This window comes from Stegastes partitus, unplaced genomic scaffold, assembly GCF_000690725.1.
Source record: "Stegastes partitus isolate 25-593 unplaced genomic scaffold, Stegastes_partitus-1.0.2 Scaffold772, whole genome shotgun sequence".
Taxonomy (NCBI): domain Eukaryota; kingdom Metazoa; phylum Chordata; class Actinopteri; family Pomacentridae; genus Stegastes; species Stegastes partitus.
The window spans coordinates 57,814-72,529 of record NW_007578503.1 but is presented as its reverse complement, the minus strand read 5'-3'; the positions used below and the strand labels follow the sequence as shown (position 1 = coordinate 72,529).

At 42.0% G+C, this 14,716-nt stretch overlaps 1 protein-coding gene across 1 annotated transcript in view; it reads left to right on the top strand.

Annotated features, from left to right (window-relative positions):
- Positions 1 to 277: 277 nt before the first annotated feature.
- Positions 278 to 14,716, top strand: part of LOC103364726 (transcription factor 7-like 2) — a gene marked incomplete at its 3' end in the record, with an annotated part of 71,843 nt that continues 57,404 nt past the window's right edge. Inside the window, exons 1-3 of the mRNA XM_008291950.1 lie at positions 278 to 718; positions 1,039 to 1,108; positions 2,307 to 2,413. Of these exons, the coding sequence (XP_008290172.1) occupies positions 536 to 718; positions 1,039 to 1,108; positions 2,307 to 2,413 (360 nt within the window). The remainder of the gene's footprint in view (positions 719 to 1,038; positions 1,109 to 2,306; positions 2,414 to 14,716) is intronic.

Genomic DNA, 14,716 nt, shown 5'->3' with positions numbered 1-14,716 from the left:
TGAAGCTGTGGAGGCAGCCAGGGGGGGGGGGGGGGGGGGGGGGTGGAGGGACCGTGGCCGGTGTGAATCCGCCCCTGGAAGTCATGAATACAGCCTGTTGATCCGGGCTCCAGGAGGTGATGTCTCTTTAAGAGGCTCAGCCCTCTCAGAACAATCGTACAACCCCCCAACAACTCATCGGACCTGTCAATCACCCGCTCGGCGCCCTTTGATGTCGGGACTCCTCGCCTTGTCTTGGGCTCAAATGAGCTGTTTGCAGTTGTAGGGAAACATTAGTCTTCTACCGACTCCACCAGCCGGGGGACGCCACATCTCAACTTTTTTTTTCTTTCCCTTCTTCTTCTTCTTTTACGCATGTGGTGGGGGGTTTTCTGCACTTTGGAGGCGCCCCAGACTGAGGAGATTTAACGCAGAAGTCCGTCGATTTGACTTTTTTTTTTCTTCGTATCATTCTTTTTTTTTTTTTTTTAAATATAAAACAAAACAAATAAAAAAAAAAAGAAGCGTACCATCGCAGGGGGTGGAAGTAGACAACATGCCTCAGCTCAGCAGCGGCGGCGGGGACGACCTGGGAGCGAATGATGAGATGATCTCGTTCAAAGACGAAGGAGAGCAGGAGGAGAAAATCCAAGAAAACGCGTTCACGGAGAGAGACCTGGCCGACCTCAAGTCCTCTCTGGTGAACGAATCGGAAATAAATCAAAGTCCGAACGCGGCGGTAGGTGGCTAGCAGCGTGTTGTGTTGTGTGTTTGGCTTTAATACGCAGAAAGTGTGCGTGACAGCTTGTTTTATTTTACGCGCTGCTGCTGCTGACAAGCGTTGAATGAAACCTTAAAAAAAAAAAAAAAAAAACGCACAGTGAATCGCCTCCAGTTGTAAAAAACTCTCAGGCAAGCGATGTGAGAAGTGAATTTAAGTTCATCATAAAGTACGATAAGCTGTAAACTGTCTCTATGCAACACTTTGCCGTGCGCCTCGCTTTTTTTCCTGCTTTTGGAGAGTCTCTCACTCCGTGTTTTGTTGTCGGTGCCTTCCAGGCGGTCAGACGGGGACAGCAGGGCGAGCAGAGGGGCTTCCCAGACAAACACCGGGAGCATCTGGATGGTGGTAAGGAAAAAAAACAAAAAAAAAACCTGCACAAACATGCACATCAACAATTGGCCAAGTGTGCCAAAAAAACAAGGGGGCACAGATTTTGGACACGTGCTGCAGTTGTTATCAGGTGTCCACTGCAACAAAAAAAAAGAAAAGAAAAGAAAAGAGAGAGATGTCCTCGGTTTTCTCCTACTTCTTGCGGTTTCTGCTCCAGATTAGCACAGATCAAGAGAGCAGAACTGACCTCCACTAACAGGATTTTTTGGCCTTAAAAGCAGCTATTAGTGTTGGATAAATGCTCTCAAGCAGAGCTCATCAGCTTGTATGAAACACTTCCACCATCTTATTCTGAAAGTCATATCTGCAGCATGTGAGTGTATTTTAGTAGATTATAGATTTGTGTGATGACCGAGGGGTCACCCAGGGACATTTGGAGGTTTTCTTACCACCCAAAAAGAACAGATTTTCCACCCTGCACGTTTAGAGAGCATCCACACGTCAGCTTTAATTACAGGCGTCCCTGTTTGGCTGTTGTGTAACACACGTTTCGATTCTCAGGATCCTTTTTCGAGCAAAATCCTCATCAAATGTGGATTTTGCGGTTTTAAAACGAGGGTCTTTGAGAAAAAGTGAAACCCGCAAAGACGACTCTTGTCTTGCGTCGTGTCGTATTCGTTTTAAGTTTTGTCACCTTTTTCTCGGCCAAGTGAGGCTTGTGTCTCTTTTTGTCAGACCGAGCAGGTATAAGTGTAGTTGTAGCTGACCCACAGAGAGGCCTCTGATGCTTATTATGGGTGGTGGTGGTGACAAATGAATCAACACAAAGGCTTACAGGAGTTCACGCCTCTCGGTCTGGGTGACGGTTGTAACGCTTTTGTCTCAAGTGTCTGCACTCATGCAAGGATATAACATGTAGTAATAGTTGACCTGCTTTGTGTGCATGTTTATTTTGGTGTCTTCTTTTTGGTTAAACCTTTCAGCAGCACGGTGGAAGTAAGAGTCAGCTTTCATTTTAATTTTCACACCTAATCCAAAGCAACCATCACTTGTAAAAAATAATATGTGATGCAAAGTTTTAAATCATGATCATGAGGCACCAGAACCAAGAGTTTGATTGGAACTTCTACAAACTGGCATCATAAACGAACTCATTCCAGCATTTTTTATTACTTTCTAACTCTGTTTTGTTGCTTTTCATGTGTGACTTCAGTGTCGAAGCAACAAGATGGAGGCATGTACAAGTCACCGGCGTACCCCGGGTATCCGTTCCTGATGCTGCCAGACCCGTATCTCCCCAACAGCTCGGTTTCTCCATCCGTAAGTCCTCTTCTTCTGTTCTAAATCCTCCTGCTGGCCACTGTGCACCGATCGATGCTCTCCTCCTGGTTTCGGAGCTCCTTATCTGCCCACGTTACGTCCTAACTCTGGCCTCTGGTGCAAGTTTTTTTGCACTGAGGCTGCTGTTTGTATTCTTTAGCATCAAGTCCAAACTCTGAACGCAGCTCCTGAGCTTCAGGAGGGAGTTTTATTTGATGCACTTTTAAGAAAATTCAGTGTTGGCGGTGATGCTCTGGTCAAAGCAGCTGACCACCATGGAACTGTGTTGAAGCCAGTGGCTCCTGGCTGGATATTTTTTCATTTTTGTTAAGCAAATGAATCCTCGGTAGCCAGAATTCAATAGTAGCATATGTCTACAAGCTGTGGGATAAAAGTGAAAACACTTTTTCTTGGCATTTCTGTTTTTTTTTATTCTTATAATTTCGATTTTTTTCTTGCAAGTTGTGTTGAAAATGAGCACACGTCTGCTTAAATCCATGTAAAATTCAGATGTTCTTCTCTTTAAGATGTGATCAGCAATACTGTGGTATCTGTGAAACATTTTAATGTCTTTATACAGAATTTTTCATGGCTCTTTTTTTAATCTAAGTTGGTTTGAAACAGCATCAGATTGGTCATATATTGATTTTAGTTGGGTTTCTTTAGATGTATGTAGTAGATGTAGCGATTACATAATGTCCGCATCTGTCAATCAAGCCACAGAAAGAGCTTCTTTTAGTGCCGTGTCTGAAGTGAAGGTTGATCCAGGTTCAGAGGAGGCAAACACAGACTCTATCGGATGACAGATGACTGTCGCGTCGCTGCAAATCAGTCTCAAACTTAACATGTGCTCTGATTTGGCTTTGAACTGTTTCGCCCCTAACTGCCTTATAAAATAAAGCTGTATTTAAAACGGAGCGAAATGAAATCAAAGTGCCGCAGCTTCGTGAGCCGAAACGGAAAAAAGAGAGCTTGTTTTTGTTTACGCCTTTGCTGAAGTTGGAATACGATCGATGTCGTCATCGCCGAGCGTTTCACATGACGTTTTCCATCTGTTCAGCACCATGAATGACAAGAGGTTTGTTGCAGCCTTAATGGCAGCTCGGAGTGTTAAACCGCTAAAACAAACATCAGAAAGACTCGTGGAAGGATTTCAAGTGTGCAGTATCACTCATCCAGCCAGACAGCCCTAAAAAATTCATCATAAAATCCCTTCAAGTCAGCCATAAGAACCAATATCCATGGATAGGCTGACTAATTGCACCAAACATGAGCGGTTGTGCCTAATTCATTTTTCACGTGCTGCGTAATCCTGTTGCCTGAATTAACCCCCTGCTCTAGCAGACAAGACGTTTGCTAAACAGCATAGATGCCTGTTTGTCAGATCACATGTGCTGCAGGCTGATTTAATAGTGAATTAGGAATCTGCTGTATCACAAAATCTGCTTCTGTGGCCTGAAGAAAAAAAAAAACCCCAGCAGATTCTTTCTAAATGACACCTTGGAAGTTTCTGGGGGTGTTTTTACGACACCAGACCCAGCGGCCGGTCACGGGAGATTTTAAATGGGTCGTTGAAGGGTCAAAAAAAAAAAAAAAAAGCTGACAGTTGTAATAGATCATCTCCCAGTAAAAATAATTCCTTTAAAATGCCTTCAACCCCTTGCATTTTTAAAAAAAATTAAATTTTCAAGCTGTTGGCTGTTGACTGACATTGTCATTTCCGTGTTGTACTGTCTGTGAAAGTTGTAGCTCCATTGCAGTTGTACAGAATAATGTCAAATGAAATGTAATCAACTATGGCTTAAATAAATAAATACATTTATATATATATAGGGGAGGCTGTTCTCACATTTGTATTGGCTGTTGAATAATATATAAGTTTCCCCAAGACTTTGACTTGAAGCTGCCAGAGATGCTTTTAGAAAAACATTGATGCTGAAAAATGTTCATGAAGAGAAAATCGTTGACTATAGTTGCTTTACTTGTTTTTTTTATGGTGTTACACATGAAGGAGGATTTCTTTGGAAGAGAAGCAGAGCTTTGGACGATTAATCGATTAGTTGTTGTAGCTGTCTTGGTAATCGATCGTTCAGTTTGAGTCATTTTTTAAAGATAAAAAGTCCAAATTTTGTGATTTGGCGTCTAAACTTGTGATTACTTTCAGGTTTCTTTCCTGTTCTTTGATAGTGAACTGAATTTCTTTGAGTCATGGATAAAATTATGGGCTTTGGGAAACACCGATCTGCAACTTTAAAGATCAAACAACTGATCGATTAATCGACAATGAAAAAAATCGCTCTGCTTGTTTTTTGTGGTCTAACACATGAAGGTGCATTTGTTGGCAAGAGAAGCAGAGCTGCAACGATTAAACGATTAGTTGTCAGCAGCTAGTGCGATAACCGATCGATCAGTTTGAGCAATTTTTAAAGGAAAAAAGTCATAACTCTACGATTCAGCTTGTAAAACTTCAAATAGTTTCAGATTTCTTTCCTCCTCTGTGACAGTAAACTGAATTTCTAGACAAAACAAGACACTTGAGGATGTCATTTTGGGTTCTGGTAAACACTGATCTGCATTTTTCAGCATCCAGATTAATCAGCAATGAAAATAATTAGTGCAGCCCGAGAAAGAAGCACATGTTGTACAACAGCATCTCCCCGAGTCTGTCGCATACTGCCACTGAGAATATAATTGAATGAACTGCAAATACGAGAGAGAGCGTACTCATTGTTTCCTTAAACATCCTAACACTCGCCGTTGCATAACTCGACACATCCGGCGTCGTGTTCGACAAACAGCTCGCGAGTCTCAGTCACTCATCGGTGTGTCTTCTTCTTCTTCTCCTTCTTCTTCTTCTTCTGCTTCTTCCTGTCCTCCAGCCGTGGAGCGCCGACCGCAGAAGCCTTTCAGAGTTTGTGCTCGTTGAGGGTGGGATCGGGGGGTTTGCTGCTGCTGCTGGTGATGGTGGTGGCGGCGAGGGTGGTGGTGGGGGGGGGGCAGTGTGAGATAAAGAGCACTTTCTTTCCCCCCGTGTGTCTTCGAGACTCCACACAATGCTCACTTGTTGCTGCTTCCCTTGTAATTAGCCCGCTGGTTGTGAGGCGGCAGCGGCGAATCAGCGCCCCGTCTACCTGCCACTTGAAAGGGGCTCAGGGTGGTGGTTTGGTGGATGGTAGGTGTGGGGAGGGGACGGAGGGTGGTGGGGGGGTGATGATTATGGATGGAAGAGATGGATCAGAAACTACAGGTCTGAGCGACTGACGGAGGAAAGAAAAAAAGTGTGAGGTGGTGGTGGGGGGGTGTTTAGTGTTTTCTTAGTGTTGTGGTGTTAACATGGGACAAGGTGACACATGTTGGAGCTTTGCTGACTGCTGTTCGGTCTCGGGCCGCCTCTGCTGTGCGACTTCACTCTGAGCTGCTGGTTAGAAAAAAGTAGCAGGTCTTTTTATTTTCATGTAGTTTTTCAAAATGTCATATAATTGCTTCACGTTTTTGTATCTAATGAGCAAACCCCCAAACCGTGATGTGCCAAATTCAAGGAGACACGAGCTGAATCGTTGATGCTCTTTCAGTCAGTTTTAATAGACCTTCTTTGTGAATTTTTGTGTTTAGTGATTAAAAAAACTAGTCCCCAAACGATCCATCTGTCCATGGAAGATGATTCCTGTGCTTGGTTTGGATATTTTATAAATAAAAGTAACTAAAGAGTTTTATTCCATGACCTGGAGGCTGATACGTTCAGATTCATTTTAGGGTTTTTGGTGCTTCATTCAACCAGAATAGGGATTTTTTTATTCTGTTAAGAGCCAAAACAAACAGTTTAGTAGAAGACGAATCTGCAGCTACTCAGATTCATTAATAAAATCATTCTTTAAAGAGCAAATATTCCAAAAATGCTGGTTTATCTGCTTTATGTAATGTTAAACTGAACGTCTTTGGGTTTTGGACATTTGACGCTGATGCTTTAATTGGTTCTGAGAAAGTTTAAGTTTTTTTTCAGTGCCAAGTAATAATGCTAGATTGATTAATTATGAGCCTGGCTAATTATTGGATTCCAAATTCTGCATTTTTCTTATTCACTATATCAGTTTTGTAACAGATTTCCAATAAGATGAATTAATATAAAACTGTGCTACTGTGGGCTCTGATACATTCAGATTACTCACCACCATTAATAGCCAATCAGCACTGAAGCTCTCTTTTAATTAAACATGTGTTAAACATTCTGCAAAGTTTCGTGTTTGACGGTCAGTCGCCTCCTTTAATATGCAGGAAGGAAAAAATCTGTAGATTAATCAGCGATGAAAGCAATAATTAGCTGCAGCCATAATTATTTTATAATGTTTCCATCTCTTGTTTTTTTTTTACATCTAGAAACACTGGCATAACCCTCCGTCACACTTTTAACATTTGCCAGCCGAGTTGAAGGGTTTCTAAAAACCTCTGCGTGTTCCCGTAAACTGCTTTAAACTGTCGAACTCATTGTGAGAGCATCAGCTAAATGACTGAGAGTCAGAAATTAATTGTAATATTTGTCTGTGTTTTCCCTCCCCTGAGTAAAGCGTGTGGGTTTTTGTCTAGTCTCATTTTTAAGTTTGAATATGTTTGGTATAGCTTATGTTTGGCTTCAGAGAAGAACCAGTCGTTGATCGCGTTGCATTTCATGGAACTAGAAGGAAAAAAAAAAAACCCAGAGCTGCTATTGTTCTGACAGATTAAGAAGCAGAATGTTTGACAAAAACACAGATAAATCGCAGCCTTTTATACCCATTATTTTGAGACTAATGGTAAAATCTCATGTAAAAAAAAAAAAGAAGCTTCTAATCTCTGTTGAGAAGTCTTTTTTTTTTTTTTTTTACAAAGTGCACTCGTGAGGCCGCTGCAAAGTGCGTCCCCTCCTTATCCCATTCAGCGATAATTCTCCTATTACAGCATTTCATGGGACATTTCACTGTTGTTAATGGAGATATCAGCCCCAGTGGCCAAAGAAGGAGATTTGTGGGATTGGGAGATATGACTGAACTCCCCTCAGCTTGTTGTCTTTGGATAAAGCTTTATCCGGAGTGTGTGAGACTGCACGTGTGCACGGTTTGCTGTTTAAGTCCATTACACTAAGTCATTTGTATGTATCTTCGGTTTTGGCGTGTTGTTTGTATGTGCGTGCGTCTTCATCCGCGTGTTTTCTCCTCAAGTTTGTTGCCTCGGGCTTGTGTTTGTATCCAGAGTTCATGGTGTGCTTTGTGTGCTAATGTTTGCCGTATGGTGTGTGTGTGGATGCAGCATGTGTATCAGATCTGTGTGTGTGTGTGTGTGTAATGCTGTGGATTACCAGCAGACAGTGTTTTTGAAGGGATCATGAGTCTTTGTCGTCTCTGGGAGTCAAACCCCAGCAGAGGGTGAGGCTGTCAATAGAAATAACGGAGCATTTGCGCGTCTTCAGCATCCCGTCTTTCTCCCAGCTCCCTTTTGCTGTCTGCCTTTTCCACCTACTATCACCCTTTCAAGCATCCGTCTGCTCCGATGCAACCTCCTTCATTTGTGAGATCATTTTATGGTGCTTGTGAGCTGGGAAAAAAAGAAAAGCTCAAGAGTTAATTCATACTTTTAAGAACGTCACAGTCGACCTGGAGGAGCTTGATGTCAGAAAGAATCCAACCTGCTTGAGTGTTGTTGATTTTGTGCAGGGAATGCTACTGGGTGTCTGAGCAGATGGGTGTTTCTCTGCATTGATCTGTGCTATTGAGTTATCATTGTGCTAGAAGCTGCTGTTGATAAGACGTTTCCTAGAAAGTGGACAGACAGTAGCGGTAGAAACCAAAAAAAAGAAGCCCAACGTTAAATAGCTCTGCATTCCACAAGGTTTAGTTTTGACGTTTCACTATGTTTTAGTTTCCAATAATATCAGTTCACTATTATTCTCACGACTTTTAAAAAAAAAAAAAAATAGACATTGTTCTTAAATGAGTAAGAGCAGACTTTCCCCTGAAATGTCTGCTATTAGTGGGCAGCATTATGTACTGGGTAGGAGGTGGATTTTCTAATAAATGAAACCTTATACAGCAGTATATTTCTGTGAATTTCTGCCACCTGTAACTCTTCATCAAACTAAATAGCAAATCAAACTGCCCTGTCAACAAGAAAAGTGCAGAAAATGTCCGTGTTAAGATCACTTTTAGTCAGAGTTGTAAGTTTCCTTCCACGACTCAGGCTGCAGCAGCTTCACAATAAAAGCTTCTCAGTGTTATCTTGGTGCAAGGCTTTTAATGTGAAGTACCGCATTCATAAGTGCTCTGATAGCACAGCAAATGATGGAAAAACAGCAAAGCTCCTCTGAAATCACTTTGCCTGAGTGTTGATGGATTTGTTCTTGGTTGACATCGGAGAGTGACCCGCTCGCTAAACCAAAAGCAGCTTCTGAAGTGGCCAGTGGCTTTTGTAAAAAGAGTAATTGGTGGTTAGCAGGTATGCTTTAATAAGCTTAGTATTTAGACTCAATAGCCATTAACAATGATCTTCTAAGGAGTTCAGTGTTTCTGTTTTAGAGCTCAACCCAAACAGGATTTTAGGAGCTGATGCAGATTGTAGGGATTAAGAAATTCTGGCATTGATGTATCGATTGATATAGTTCACAGATGTGTTGTGTACTGGGAAGGGAAAATAAAGGAGTTATTGTTTATTAATTTTCCAGCTTTGTATTTCACAAAATGGTTACCACAATGACACCGTTTGACTCCCCACCATCATCTGCTCAGCTGTGATGCTTTCTCTGCTACATGTGCTGCAGACAGCGCGGAGAGCATCATGAACAGCAGAGTCAGAGCTGCTCTGTTGGACAAACTATGTGATGATGCTGTTTGTAAATTACCCAAAGCGTCTTTTTCTGTACCTTCATCTGTAAAAGAAAGTTTAAAGAACATTTACACCTGTGATGATACCGATGTATCAGTGGGGCTCTCATCTGTTCATTGTTTAGTTTGAAAGAAGTAAACCTTTTTTGGATGCATTTGAAGCAGTTTAAACATGTTTCAGTCAAAATAGATTTTGCCTCTGCGAGTCTGACAAAGACAGTTCAATGTCTTAATGTGATTTTAAGTCTCAGTCAGTTGTTCCAAAGCTTTCTGGACCGACTGGGACTGTCAGTCTGTCCTCTGTGCAGACCATTTGATCGGATCATTGAGAAGCAGTTAAACCTAATATCTGATATTTGGCTGCATGCAGTCAGAGAGGCTGTGAAACTCCCTGTGATGTGGAAGCTGTGGTCACACGAAGACGTCAGCAAGCTTCGAAGACAACACACCGCTCTCAAACACTTTCCCGCTCGGGGCACATGACTGTAAATCTCTCACTGTATTAACTGGTTTATTTGGGATAACTGTAAATGTTTGATTAAAAATGCCGTTCGGCGGCACGCGGCCAGTCAGTGGAATTTACAAAGCCGTGTTTGACAGCTCGGCGCACACTGTTGTTGTCGCGTTTGGGGGAATTTCCTGCCCATTTGACATTTCATTTCATGCAGCAACATTGAAAATTGACAGGAAGAGTGCTGAGAGACCGTTGACATGTTTGGGAAAGGTAGGGGGTGAAACGACGTCATCTGAGTGTTTTTGATAATTTGAAGCGTCTCAGCCTGCAAAATGTCCCTTTTGAACGATTTCTGCGAACCAAAACTGCGAGGAAACATCAGTGTGAATATAATTACTCGCTTGTTTCTTTATGTGCCGTTTGAAGTAGAGCCTCGTCTCTTTAGCTCGTAAACTTTTTCATACATCTCCTCCTCCTTCCTTGTATCCACTCAGAAATCAGCTGCTGTCGCTAACAAGCTCCCCTCCCTCCCCCCTCTTTCCCCCCTCCTCGTATCTTCCCAAATAATACGAGGTCGATCCTCCAAGATCAAGGGAATGGCATGTGTGTGTGCAAGTCTCTAGGATCTTGCCACTTCCTTGTTTCCCATTGTATTGTGGTGTTGACAGGGGGGTTGTTCAGCCTTCCTCTAGTCCCTTGGTAAACAATGGCAGCAACACAGGCTGAGGCCTCCCTAATCCCCCCTTCATACAGACCCAGGGGCTGGGATGAGCGGCGCTGGGGCCTCCCTGCCTCTGACTGGCTTCGATAAGGACCCCGCGCTCTCGGATTTAAGAGGCCTAAAAGAAAAGCAGCTTTCACTAGAAGGCAGCTATGATTCTGTCGGAAAGCTTGTCTTTTCTAGGATCTTGTTTTCCTTCAATATAAACCAACACTTGAGAATTTTAAAGCCACATTTAAGCTACGTCTCAACTTTTTGAAACGCTGCTAATGTAGACGTTTTTTTAATGTGCGAGATGAGGAACTGGCAGAGTCTTAACGTGGCATTGTTGTGATGTATGTAAGTGCCAGATTATGCTTGTATAAAGATTACTGAGTGAAATGCAGCTGATGATACAACAGCAAATCTTCATTATTGCTCCAGCCAAACATACATAAATCCCTGTTTCTTTGTTTGGAAATCATGAGTTTCCTCATTCACGCCACTGTTAATAAGATGTTAGAAGTCAGTGGGCCTTTAAACATTTAAAAGAAGTAAGAAAAAATTTGATTTGATCCAAGGTTGATGGCGGAACATTGCACACTCTTCCCTTTGTCCTTGTTATAGTTATAGACGAAAGTTGTTTTTTTGAGGGGGAAGAATTCAGTGCTTTCCTGATCTCAGTGAGGCTGCAAGTTGTGGTGTTGATCTGTAAATTTTCCTAATTAACTGACTATTTGTTTGGCGAATAAAATGTGAGAAAAAGAGTAAAATGCGCATCACAGATTCCAAGTTATGAGATGACATCTGGGAACACAAAAATGTGAAATCCAGCATCCTAGAAAGCAAAAAAAAGCTGCAAATATTCACATTCCAGATTCACTTTTGCTTCACAATGTAGGCTTCTGATGTCTGATTTCAACCGGCGATTTAAATCAGTGACAAAAGAAGCAAAAAGACGTACATTTAATTGCTAAAAATCCAAGTGCCGCCTGTCACAGGTTGCTGTGCTCTGTCCGTCTCAGGTAAACCGTTCGCTGCTCCCAAACATTCGCATAAGATCAAACTAGATGCGGACGAAGACAGATAAATAGATTTTAAAAAGAGGGGACGGTTTGAGAGGTAAAGACAGCGTTTTGGAGGGAGTGGAAGAGGAGGAGGGGGTGAAGATTAAAATACAAATGACCATAAGAGCCTCCTCATCGCGCTGCCGGCTTTGAAGTAGCGGCCTGCGAAGGCACCTGAAGAGAAACTGTTCAGAAGACTATTTCTAGAGGCGGAAATGTTTAAAAGAATATCGGGAGAAGAAAAACCCCTTTGGATGGCCCCGAGGTGTTTATACCTGTAATTATTCATCCACTTATTTCTTTCCGGCGCAGAGGAGAGGTGGGGCGGGGGAAGTGGTAGAGCAGTAAAAGACAGGTGTTGGCAAAGGAAGTGTGGGTTTGTTTGATTATTATGAACTCAGTTTTTCCCCTTTTTTTTTTTTTTTTTTTTAATATACATTCGAACATGTTTATACAGATATAAAATGGCTCGATTGTTACGACCGCTCACATCTCTGAGCGGATCATCAAGTGAACTGTGTCTCTGCAGCAAGTACGAAACAATGATGAGAATAAGAAGTGATGACTGGGAGCCTCATGTGGTGTTGGTAGTGCTGGTGTTACTCTAAATGAGGACCACATTTCCCATAATTCCTCCCACGCTTCCTGTCGCCAGGAGGTCAAACATGAAAATTAGGGATTTCTTTTTGTTCTTTCACTGTTGCCACTATCAACAATTGAAACAAAGCGTCAGCTTCCTCCGATGCACTTCCAGCGTTATGGAATATGCACTTCAGGACAAATTTGTGGAAGGAGTTTGGATAATCATTTAAACACAATGTCCCACATTCTCGCTCTCTCAAATCTGAAGACTTGCTGGTTAGCAGTGTAGACGAAGAGCTGTTCAGAAGCGTCGACTTTTCATTTTCACTATTCGTGCTGCTCATTTTGTGCTGGGATGCTGTCGAGGCCGCCGAGTAACGTGATGAGAACCGAAGTTGAGTCACCGTTTTTGTTTCACATTAAGTCTGCTGATTGTTCGAGAGAGTTCAAGAATGACAATGAAAGGGAGAGAAAGTGGGACATCCATGTCTGTAACTAGTTAAAACGGTTGCCTGTCTGCTCTTCTACTGCCATCTGAACCCCCTAAAGTGTGTACAGCTAATTAAAGAAACAGCGGCCCCATATTAGTGGGACTGAAAAGGGAAGAAACGGAAACAAAGACACTCGACGTGAGGTCAAGTTTCGAGAAGCAGCTCTTTGTTTGGGTCCTGCTGTTTATCTGTGAGGTCTTTGTGAGGTGTGTGTTTGTGTTGTGGGAAGTTGCACTCAGGTGAGTCATTGGCCTGTGGAGCGAAACCACGCAAAGTTTCTCCTGCGTTGCTGTTTACAGAGTGAGCTGTCCGGACCTCCCAGATGTGTGTTCTCAGCTTGTAGTTAATCAGTGACGGCGCTGCGTCCTTCCAACAGCAGTAGATATCAAAACAGTCACACATACCTGCCTAATCATGCTGCACTGAGTTGATCTTTTAAAAGTATGAAAACAGTGGTAGCTCTGTTACATTGTGGTTTTATCGTAAGGTGCTGGATTGCAAGGCTTCAGCGCTGCTTCTTGATTCCTTGTAGTAACCTCTCTTCGTCTGCTGTGTAATCTTTATGGAAGCGCTTTGTTAAAATAGTGTGACAAAAGCCAGCAGAGATACAGAAAAATGTGCTAAAGTAGTTCTCCTGTGTCCAGCTCAAGTAAAAAGACGTGCAAAACGCAGAATCTAAGAATCAAGATTCTAAAAACATTCATAAGTGTTGAATTAAGAAGCATCCTGAAGTTAAGCTACATTTATTGGAGGCGCTCAGTATTCTATGTAAACCATATGTCTGCCTGCTAACTTCAATACAAGCAAAAAGATGTTAAAGAATTGCAAAAAAGTTGGTTTCATAGGCAGATTTCTGATTTATATTCTCATTCACACACTGTGACTATTTTACTCAGAATCCCTAAAATTTTATCGCTACCTGTCCCTCAGTAATAAATGATTAATAGCAGCTACGCAGCCGTTTCACGTTTGGACCCTCAGCAGCTCCCCACAACAAGCATGTGTCCGCTCTGCTGAGCTGGATATTTAAAGACTCGTGTGCACAAAGACCCGCAAGTTAGTAGGTTAGTGGGCTACGCTCGCAGCCCGGCTGGGTCCCTCCTCCCTCCTGTGTCCTTGGTCAGTGAGGAGTTACAAAGTCGAATAAACGGCTGCAGCCATCCACCTTTCAGCCTGTATGGATCTAAATATAGCAAGTAGTCAACCCTCTGAACCCTGAGCAGTTTCTGGGCTTCTTTTTTTTTTTTGCTTCTGTAACATTTGTAGTGCTCAGTTTTTACTGCAATGTGAAGTCCTGCACCTCTATGGAAACTATGGCTGGAAGAAGAGGGAGCTTAAAAGTTTATTTTTGTGCAGCACAACACAGTCATAATGCAAAAAGATAAGTGTTAAAGAAAAACAAATAAGTTGAGCTCATGCTTCAGCTGTAATTATTCATACAAAGTGAGTTACCAGTACTGAAACAAATGGTCGACATACCATAAATACTCTACTACTTGCTTTTAGTTTGCTTTGATACTCCTATCTGCTCCGTGTAAACAATGCCTGCAGTTCAGGCTGGTTTAGCCAAAAAGTCCCTGAATTTTTGTCACGTGACTGTTTGTTGCAGATGAGTCTATGATGGCTTTCCAGTTGTGAGTAGGAGCACAGAATTTTTTGTTTTTACAAAAATCTAATTAGAGGAAACTGTTTGTTTTTGGCATTTTTCTGATTGAACAGATTAGTAGATCATGGCCCAAAGGAAAGTTAAAAATTCCAATTTTTCTTTCTGTTTTTGCAGTTTATGGCTTTGATAAGTGATGTTTTGTTGTTGTTGTCTTTTTTTAAATGACATGCCTTTCCAACCTAACTACTGAGGAGTTCAGAGGTTTGAATGACCTGACTAGATTTTTTTCATGTTAATGCGGTCCATATGTGGATTTCTATATCTCTGACTATGACATATCAACTTTATTAATAAGGCATGTTGGGATGTAGGAAATAGGACAGTATGAAACAGTTGTGATCCTTTAAATTGATGTTTTGTCTGCATCCACTAAATCAATGCAGCACTCGTTTCTCAGTGACTTCCTTATTGCACACAACACCGTACTTTGCATACGTGAAGTACCAAGTTTACCTGTAACTATTTAAATTCTGTGGCTATAATCTTTTCAGCAGA